A 9,542-nucleotide genomic window follows, 5' to 3' on the forward strand; every position below is an offset into this window, starting at 1 on the left:
AAAATTTCACATAGACCTCCATCTCTGTCCTCTGCGCCGTGCCTGCTGATTTGTAAACACCCCATCCTCTGCCTCTCCATGCACCCCAGTCCCTGGACTCAAGGTCTGAGAATGTGGGAATTGACACACTCGTCTTTCCGGACCCGCCCTGGACCGGCGCGTGATGGGTCTTCATGCATGCTCGTCACATAGAATTCCACGATGGAGTCACAGTTACTTTTCCACATTTTATTTAAAAAGCCACTCTGTACCATATGCACTCATTAGCTTTTTGTGCTTCTAAGCAAACAGTCTCCATTGCCCAATGGCTTAAAACGGCGAGCATGGACCCTCTGCCCCTGTGACACGTGGCTGCCGTGTGCCTGGGGTTCTGGCTCTGTTCTCTGTGTCTTCTTGACCTGGTGTGGCCTGGGATGGACCTTCTGGTGGCTGAGCTGGGACCGCCAGAGGCTCAGCCCACCTGCTTTGCCACTCCACTGCTTTACTACAGTGTGGCTGCTCACGCTTTAGTGGCCGAGCCACCTGGGGAGCGGGTCGTGGAGGCCACCTGTAGGCACACTGTAAGTCACACGGCAAGGACAAGAATGTGTAATCGCACAGAGGAAGCAGTGAAAAGTGAAAACTAAGACAATGTAAGGCTTATTATTTTTATGGTTAGGAGGCTTCACATGCCATCTACGCGCTTACCAGATTTTTAAGTGCATAATACAGTATTGAATGGACAGGTACATTGTGGTAAAGCAGATGCTTGGAATTTATCACCTTGTATCACCAAAATTTTGTGCGCATTGATAAATGTGTAGAGAAAATATAGTATATACATACAGTGGGCGATTAGTCCACTTTCCAGAGAAGGATGTCCTGCCACGTACGGCAACTTCGATGAAGCTTGGGGGCATGATACTGAGTGAAATAAGCCTGGCATAGAAGGATGAATGCTCCATGCTTCGACTTCCACGAGGTGTCTAAAATAGAATCATGGACGTGGTGGTTGCCAGAGGCTGGGGAGAGGAGAAAATGGGCAGTTTCTCACCAAATTTTTAAAAAATTTTTAATGTTTATTTTTGAGAGAGAAAGAAGCAGAGTGAGCAGGGGATGGGGCAAACACAGAATCTGAAGCAGGCTCCTGTCTGCTGTTAGCACACAGCCCTGTGGGGGGCTCGAACTCAGGTACAGCGGAATCATGACCTGAGTCAAAGTCAGCCACTTAACAGACTGAGCCACCCAGGCGCCCCCCAGATATGTATTTTTAAAAGCACAATATAGTTGGAGCATTGCTTCATTTTCTAAATCGTAGCTTAAAAAAAAACCCAATATTTACATTTCATCCCCAAAACAAAATTTCATGCATTCATCCAGATGATACAAATACCTGAAGATGAAGCATGGTCTCCTCACCCTACTTCTTTCTGGAGCCTTCTCTGGCCATGAAGCAGGAAAGTAGAACCATAGTAACTTCCAGCTCCCGAGTTGCCAGGTTCCAAAAGCCCCGTGTTTCCTGCTTGCGTCAGATCAGAAATCCACTGGGTGACACGCATGTCTGTTCTTACCGTGGCTCCACCAAGATGAAGTCTTTGCTTCCGTAAGTGACCCAACTCCCCTCCTTTACAAATTGGGTTTCAACGTTTGATGAGGGGTCCATGCAATATAGGAGCCCCCAATCCAAACCGGAGAGTTCGAGCTTCCCTGAGGATATCTACAAAGCACCGAAGCATCCAAACATGATTAAACCCATGACGTCCTGGGATGCGTAGGGACACAAAATAGATGCGTGGCAGCAAATCTGGGAGGGTAAAGACACCGTGGAGATGGCAGTTATGGAGTGTGTGCTGTGAGCCACATGGCACTACTTAGACACCAAAACCAGCACCCTTTGATCGCAGCCACCTGACTCCTTGACGACAACTATTTATGCTGCATTGGTACTGTCCCAAACACACGGCATGCGTGAACATTTTCAAGTCAAAACCGAAGCTCAAATTCTGTGACTAACACAGTATTTTCGGACTTGACCTAATAACAACTCTTAAAATGACTCTGCCCCATTTACAAGTTGTAGTTTCAGGTTTACTTTTATTTTTACTTTATTATTACTATTAATCTCTTTTTATACATCTGAATTCTATGCCTGTATCCAAAAATGAGGTGCAGGAAGATAGTTTGGAAAACACTTTTCCCCAGCCTGTCAGGAGTCTTTGCCCTGCCTGGCCAGTTAGATCCCGACATTCACAGGCCACCTGTCTCAGAGGTGAGGCCTCTGTCATGTCCTCTGGGCCCCTCTGTCCCGGAGGCACACCCCAGGGCCCATACCTGCTGCTCCCCATCTTCCGGGCCCGCTGAGGGCTTCTGGTTCCACCATTTTCTATTCCCCGAGGCTATTCTCCTGAACCTCCACATACCGCTTCTGGGGTGGGGCAATCCTCTGGGCAAGAGTGAGGGGATGAAGGGGGAGGGCGGCAGATGGGGCCAAGGCAGTGGGAAGCAGGGGCAGGCAGCAAGATGCAAAGGCACGAGACCCTTGTGGGTTCTGATGCACCTTCCTGGCCTCTGCTCCTAGCTGATTCTGGAAACACTGCTGGGGCAGCGGCCTCACACAGCTTCCTGAGCTGCTGTTATAGCCCTGAGCTCCTGATGCAGAAACTAACCCTTCACTCCTTCTTATCATCATTACCTGCAACCCCCACACCGCCACCCCCCCCCCGTAACACCCAACGAGGCCTCTTATTTTTTCCTCTCATTATAGATTACGCATATTTTATGAACAAAAAAATGTTCCTACATTTTTACTTAGGGGGATATGGCATGAGACACGTGTGAACAAGGGGGCACGATATTTGCTAGGTTTCAGATGTAGGGTGCGTGGTTATCCCAGATAAATCCTAAGGAAGCAAAAGTGTGTCCTGCGCTTGCACCGAAGAGGACGATTGGACCCAAGTAAAGCTCTCTCGGAGAGTTCTTACGCTTTCCATGCTTGCTGGGACCACGTGGGACCTTCCAGGTAATTCTGGTGGGAGGCGAGGCTGCGGACGGCGCTGCTGACGTCCTTCCCTCCTCCTTATCTAGGCACAGCCATACCCCAAGCTCCCTCCTCCTGGCAGGGCTGCCCCCCCCCACACCCCTCCCCGCCTCCAGCTGTGCCCCTGACCAGAGAGAGAGCACTGGGGAGCGAGTGAGGTGCAGGTGGGGGCTGAGAGAAGCACAGAGCCATTTTCCAGGGGCGGAGTTTCCCACGAACTGTGAGGAGCTCTTTGGAGAGTCACTGTCTCCCCCCACAGCTGTTCTGGAACATTCCCTGAGGGCATGTTGGCTGCCCAGGGAGCGACAAAGTCTGTTTGGGTGCACCCCCCCTGAGCCTCCTGCACGCTGGCCTGAGAGGGTCACCCGCCTCCTTTCTTTGACAGACCTGAAGCTTATGATCATGTACAGATTTCCGTCCCCCTTAAGGGTCAGAGGCAAACTGCTCCTCATTTACAAGCCGGCGGAGACCTCCTGCTCGCCCGTGGAAGGCGTGTACGTGGAGCTCACTCGATCTGCGGTCTCCCTGTAGAAGACTGGGCACTGTTTGCAGAGGTGTTTGGCGATGTGCTTCCGGAAAAACACGGAGAGATACCTTCTGAACTTCTCCCCGACGAAAGCGTAGATGATGGGGTTGACGCAGCAGTGCGTCCACCCCAGGGTCTCTGTCACCTGCATGGCTTGGTCCAGCTGACTGGAGGTCTTACAGGTATTCAGGCCGAAGGAATCCGGGAAGGTGCTCAGGAGGAGGACGATGTTGTTGGGGGCCCAGAAAAGAAAGTACACAATCATGATCACGAAAATGAGCTTCACGGCCTTGTGCTTCTTTTTTTCGTTGCGACAGCGGAACAGGGTCTTGAGGATGGCTGAGTAGCAGATGATCATGACAAGCAGGGGCAAGACCAGGCCCAAGATGCTCCTCATGATTGCATGGAAGTTCTTCCATCCTGGTTGGAAAGAAGGGCGGCAGGCGTAAAAAGTGTCTTCCCACTGCAAATTGTTGAAGACACACCCTGGGAGAGAGGCAACCACGGCCAGCACCCAGGTGACCAGGCTTGTCACCACCCCAAAGGTGACCGTCCTGGCCTTCAATGCAAACACAGCATGGACAATAGCCAGGTACCTATCGATAGTCAGGAGGATGATGAAGAAGTTTCCAGCAAAGTAACCCATGTGATAGAACGCTGTGACTGTCTTACACATCATATCCCCAAAGACCCACCCGTTGGCCACATAGTGGGCCCAGAAGGGGAAGGTGAGGAGGAAGAGCAGGTCGGAGATGGCCAGGTTGAGCAGGTAGATGTCAGTCATGCTCTTCAGCTTTTTGCAGTTGATGAGGATGAGGACGACCAGCAGGTTGCCCGGGAAGCCGAAGATGAACACGAGGGAGTAGAGCGGGGGCAGGAGCCTGACCGCGTTCTGCCTCACATCCGTTTTATGGCAGGGTATGCTGTAATCATAGTCGAAACTGGTGGTGGGCTGTTCTCCACCCCCCTGGTTATTGGTTGTGAACAGAGATTGAGATGTGGACAGCACTTGGTGGCTGAACTGGAGAAGCAGGTCATTGTCATCCATCTTCTCCGTCCTGTAATCAGAGAACAGAATGATCACACACCACATATTGGCCGCTGTCTCTGATCTTAAAAATGTCCCCACTCCCCTTCAGCAATAGCCCAGTGTTCGTCTTCGGTGTTGCGGCCATCTCCTTGAAAGTTCGCGTGCTGGTCGATCACGTCCCTTTATTCCTTCTAGCAGACACCAGTTGTCTGCCCACCGGCCATTTCTCAACACTCTGGGCCTTCCCAGAAAGTCTGACTTATTACAAAGTTCCCCACGCTGCACACTTGTTTTCTACCTCCTCTGCGGGGCTGCACAGGCCTGGGACCCATTCCTGGATGACAATGTAGAAGGGGACTCTGCTTAGAGGGCTCCTGGCAATGTCCTTCTCTGACAAGAGAGATGAACAGAAACCCTGGCCTGTCCCCTTCTGCTTCTGTAGCTTGTCTTATGAGGGCTTGGGTGCTTGGGACCCTGAATGAAAGACTCAGAGGACGGAACAAAACCAAGCAGAGTCACCACATCACCAAGATGTAAGCCCCAGCCTTGAAGAGCCCATCCTCTGATTCCTTGTTAAGTGGAAAAAAAAAAAAAGCCCAATTTTGTAAGCTACTATGAGTTCCAATGTTCTGTAACTGGCAAGCTGCAGTGTCGTAGCTGACACCTCTCTCCACCCTCTGCCTCCGTCACCCTGCCGAAGCTTCTATTGCAAGGTTGCAATGACAACCCCACTTCTTAATGTCTTGGCTCTCTTTCAGCTTTATTCTCTTTGAGAATTGAACCTGTCTGCTAAGTTCTTTCATTTAAAACTCATTTTGGGGGCACTTGGGTGGCTCAGTCGGCTGAGCATCTGACTCTTGATTTCAACTCAGGTCATGATCTCGGTTTGTGAGGCTCTGTGCCATCAGAGGAATTGTCTCTCTTTCCTTCTCTCTGCCCCTCCCTCTCTTTCTCAAAATTAATAAACATTTGGGAAAAAACACAAATCTGGCTTCCAGGAGGTTAGTGCTGGTCTCACACCTTCTTATTCCTTTTCTTGCTTGGTGTCTCCTTCCCCCGTCTACACTGTGAGAATCCCCAGGCACCATCTGCGGCTGCCACCTCTTTACTGGCTGTCTCATTATTCTCATCTCAAAGTTCTTGCTGAGTCGTGTGGTCTAATTGCAAGGTTTTAGGCCCTTTGGATGCCAATGCATTCTGAAGCTCTGGCTTCTGGTCCCAACTTTCAACCCCGACATCTCAGAGTTGAGTTTCCTATTGCCTTCTGCATAAAAGAGCTTACTCATTTGACCTGCATTTATTGAGCACCCTACTGTGAGCCATACTACATTCTAGGTACTGGAGATACAGCAGTGAGCAAAATGGGTATCATACATGTACCTCAAATTCAACCCACCCCAAACCCAACACCCCCTGAAGTGTGCTCCAGCTAGTGGACTCTTTATCTTGGCTACTATCCTTGACTCCAGTGTCTAGGAAGCAGGAGTGGGCATTGACCTGGGTCCTTCGTCTTCAGAAGGTTAGGAGCAGCCCTCAGGAACCAACAGGCCCAGATGGAAGCCTGCCTTCAACTACTTACAAGTTGTGGTATTTGGGGCCAACTACTTCTTCAACTCTGTTTCTTTATGTATAAAACACTAACTCTGCTGAGATGGAGGAAGAGGAGGACTCGGCACCGCACCTGGAGCAGTGACGTGCTCTGAGTTTTTGCTATTGTGTCATATGAATTTTATCTGATAAACACCTCCAGGTCCGGCGCCTCCACCAGCCCTGAGACGCCCCTCACTTCCATCTTTGCCGTGCACGTGGCTTATTCCTGACCGTGCTCCTTTTCAACCTGTCTTCCCCAACATCGCACTGGGATCTGGCGCTTCTCAGCTGAACACCGCCAGCAGCCTGGCAATTTGTATGTGGCGGGACCTCAAAGGCAATGCCCCCAGACCACTCTCCTCAGTCTTTCTTTTTTTTTTTTTTTTTTAAATGTAATTTATTGTCAAGTTAGCTAACATACAATGTATACAGTATGCTCTTGGCTTTGGGAATAGACTCCCGTGATTCATCGCTTACGTACAAAACCCTGTGCTCATCCCAATACGTGTCCTCCTCAGGGCCCATCACCCATTTTCCCCGCCCCCACCCCCCCATCAATGCTCAGTTTGTTCTCCGTATTTAAGAGTCTCTTACAGTTCTCATTCGTCAGTCTTTTCTATGCTCACTTCTTCCCAGCTCTGTCTCCAGTCACTTCTCAAATCCCAAATGCTCTGCTCCTGTCCCAGCGATCTTTCTTCCGTTTTCCTGCAAACTCACTATTTCCCTCCTGCCCCAGGGGTTTGGCACATGCTTGCCCCTCTGCTAAAATGGCTGGTGAGCTCCTAGCCATCCACCAGCACTTCCTGCTCCAATTCCCTTTCTCTGTGAAGCCAAACCCGCCTCCTCTATCAATTACTCAGATTATCTCATAAACCGCTGTTTGCCTCTTATCACACAATCTTCCACCCACGGTGGGCTCCCTGAGATCCAGCTCACGTTTCTGTCCCCAGCTCTTAAGATAGCCTCTGACTAAAGGAGGCACCAAGAAATGTTTATTGAAAGAATGCATGAAAGTCTTTATACTGAGTACATCTAGCATCATTAGACATCAGAAGACATCTAACATCAATCCTCAAGAATATCGATTTTTTTTCCTGGTAGTGGCTGTGAATTGGTCTTTCTCTTTGTACACACCTTATTCTTCAATTTCTCTTATGATCAATACATCTCATAGATCTTGCGTTTCATCAAGCCAGATTCTTGGAAATCTGCAGCAACTAAATAGGACCTCTAATCCAGTTTGTGGAGAAAACTATGTATCCACCTAAAGAATGACACCTGGGAGCATTCACTGAGGGCTCCTGGATCTCTAGGCGCTGTGCTAAATACTTTGCATGCATTAATTAATTTAATACTTGCAATAATTCTGTGAGCAAGTGTTCATACATTTTGACAAGTGCAGAAATTCGAAATTCAAGCGCCGATGACTTTTCCACATTCCCAGAATAAGTCATGGCTGAGCTGGATTTTGAACGCGGGGCTCTTCAGTGTAAAAAAGAGTTACTCAAAAGCTTCCATGTCCAGGCTGGGAGAGCTGAGACGCATGTAGAACAGGTAACAATTTTCTAGGAATGCTTTCATGGTCTTGAAGAGAACTTCTTTGACATTTGGACATAACGCCCACACACTCACCCACAAGAGCACATCCCACCCATGTGCGTGCACAGACAAACACACACACACACACACTTTTCTACTAGAAAATAAACACCATGAGGGTTTAGGTATTTGCTTTGCAAAGAGGGATCTTGGTGCCCCAGAGCCAGATCTGGCACTCAGAGGCTACGAAAGAAATACCATTTCAGTAAGAGAATGACAGAAAACCAGCAGGCTGCAGGCGAGAAGCACAATGCCCTGCTATGGGCTAGCTCCCCAGGTAATCCAGTGGGAGGCCATAGACAAACGAGGAGATCGGGGATACTTGCACACAGCCCCTTAACTGCAGCACACCCCCTGGGTTGTTCTGTAACCAGCCGCAGGGCTAACCTCCTCATCTGGGTAGCAAAGTGTGGACTAGACCGGTGGTTCTCGAGTGCGGGGCTGCAGTATCGCACAGGAAGTCTGTAGTCAAGAAGTGCACAGTCCAGACCCTCCGGTGGTTCAGATCAGGGTTGGGGGGGGACGGGTAGGGGGAGCGGATGGGGTGTGAGGGAGCCAGCTGCCCTGACCACTTCCACCTTGTCTGTCCTCCACTTTGTTGTTTACCTGCGCTGGCTTCTCAACTACCAGCCGCCTCCCCTGCTTCTCTCCAGTCACTCCAGCACCACCTAGCTTCTAGCACAGCAGACGCGTGGCAAGGTGCTGCTTAATAAAAAGCTGCCTCTCAGCAAAAGTAGGTTCCTCGCGTCAGCCTCCATGGGTCTCCTGAATTCAGGCAAGGGGCCCATTTTGGTTTGGGGGTCTGGACCATCACATATATGGAATATGGGGGTGGGTAATATTTGGGGTAGAAAGCTCCAGTTCTTTAAAACCTTCGGAGGGAGGCTGGGATGTACAGAGCGAGGGGCAGTAGCCTGAGCATCCTTACTCTCCTGACTGTTGTCTTCACTGTGCTATCCTCCCGTCTGAGCCCCACGGGGTGGTCTTGCCACCATCAGAGATTGTTTACCGCCATCAGAGACTCTCCAGCCATCTTGGTGCAGATACCACCCTCCACCCTTTTCTCCGCCAAGACTACCCCACAGGAGCCGGGGCTCTGCAGCCCTCAGAATCTCAACATAAATAAAATCTCCAATTGGATCCCAAATCCATTGTGCATGGTTACACAAAACTCTATATTTTCAGCCCTGAGGTGCTCCCAGTGCCTGCATCTCCCACATTGGGATGCTTCGAACCTGTGACTCATAAAGTAATGAAGAAAAAAAAAAAGCACCCAAAACTCACCAGTAGATGGTTCTCCCAAGGGGCTCTGGGGTGTCAAGCTCCCCAGGAACTGAGCCGAAGAGATCTGGAGACAGAAACTTGGTGTGTAGAAAAAACCAAAATGTTTCCTGCAAAAAAGAAGGCGGGGATACAAGGGCAAGTAATGATAAAAATTTTTAAAAAACCCAAAACACCCCACACCAACAAGGGTCCAGTTCTGCTCCAGCCAGGAAAGCTGCACACTAGGTTGAAGTCTTCAGAATAAGACTAATTTTGAAATCTTACTTATGCAACCTTGAGTATGAGTCAGGTGACCCTGCACATCTGCTCCTGTGTCCAACGACTCTGGGTTTATCTTGCGCGTCTCTCTATCTGGAAATCTTCCCCCTCTTCTGCCAGTGATGATTTGCATGAAATGAGCACAGCAGAACCTCATTCTCCAGAAGATAAATGCCAACCGGGGGGCCGTGGGTGATGGTAGAGAAAACATAAAGAGTTCTGCGTGTCCATGCACAATG

At 49.7% G+C, this 9,542-nt stretch overlaps 1 protein-coding gene across 2 annotated transcripts; it reads right to left on the reverse strand.

Moving 5' to 3' along the window:
• Positions 1-251: 251 nt before the first annotated feature.
• Positions 252-9,266, reverse strand: LOC120229385 (C-C chemokine receptor type 2-like). 2 transcript variants are annotated; one of them, XR_005527719.1, is made up of 3 exons: positions 9,046-9,266; positions 1,373-4,600; positions 252-1,001 (listed from the first exon to the last, which is right to left on the reverse strand). XR_005527719.1 is itself a non-coding variant. In XM_039228371.1 (2 exons), the coding sequence occupies exon 2, from the start codon at positions 4,588-4,590 to the stop codon at positions 3,469-3,471; it is 1,122 nt and encodes a 373-aa protein (XP_039084302.1). In that variant the 5' UTR covers positions 4,591-4,600; positions 9,046-9,266; the 3' UTR covers positions 1,226-3,468. The 2 variants fall into 2 exon arrangements, 1 of the variants encoding a protein (XP_039084302.1); XM_039228371.1 differs by lacking the exon at positions 252-1,001 and having other exon boundaries at positions 1,226-4,600.
• Positions 9,267-9,542: the final 276 nt, after the last annotated feature.

This window comes from Hyaena hyaena, unplaced genomic scaffold (assembly GCF_003009895.1).
Source record: "Hyaena hyaena isolate Hyena2069 unplaced genomic scaffold, ASM300989v1 scaffold_30, whole genome shotgun sequence".
Lineage (NCBI taxonomy): Eukaryota > Metazoa > Chordata > Mammalia > Carnivora > Hyaenidae > Hyaena > Hyaena hyaena.

Excerpts from the sequence above, each read along its gene's own strand:
- LOC120229385 (XM_039228371.1), bottom strand. The coding sequence starts at position 4,590 with ATGGATGACAATGACCTGCTTCTCCAGTTCAGCCACCAAGTGCTGTCC.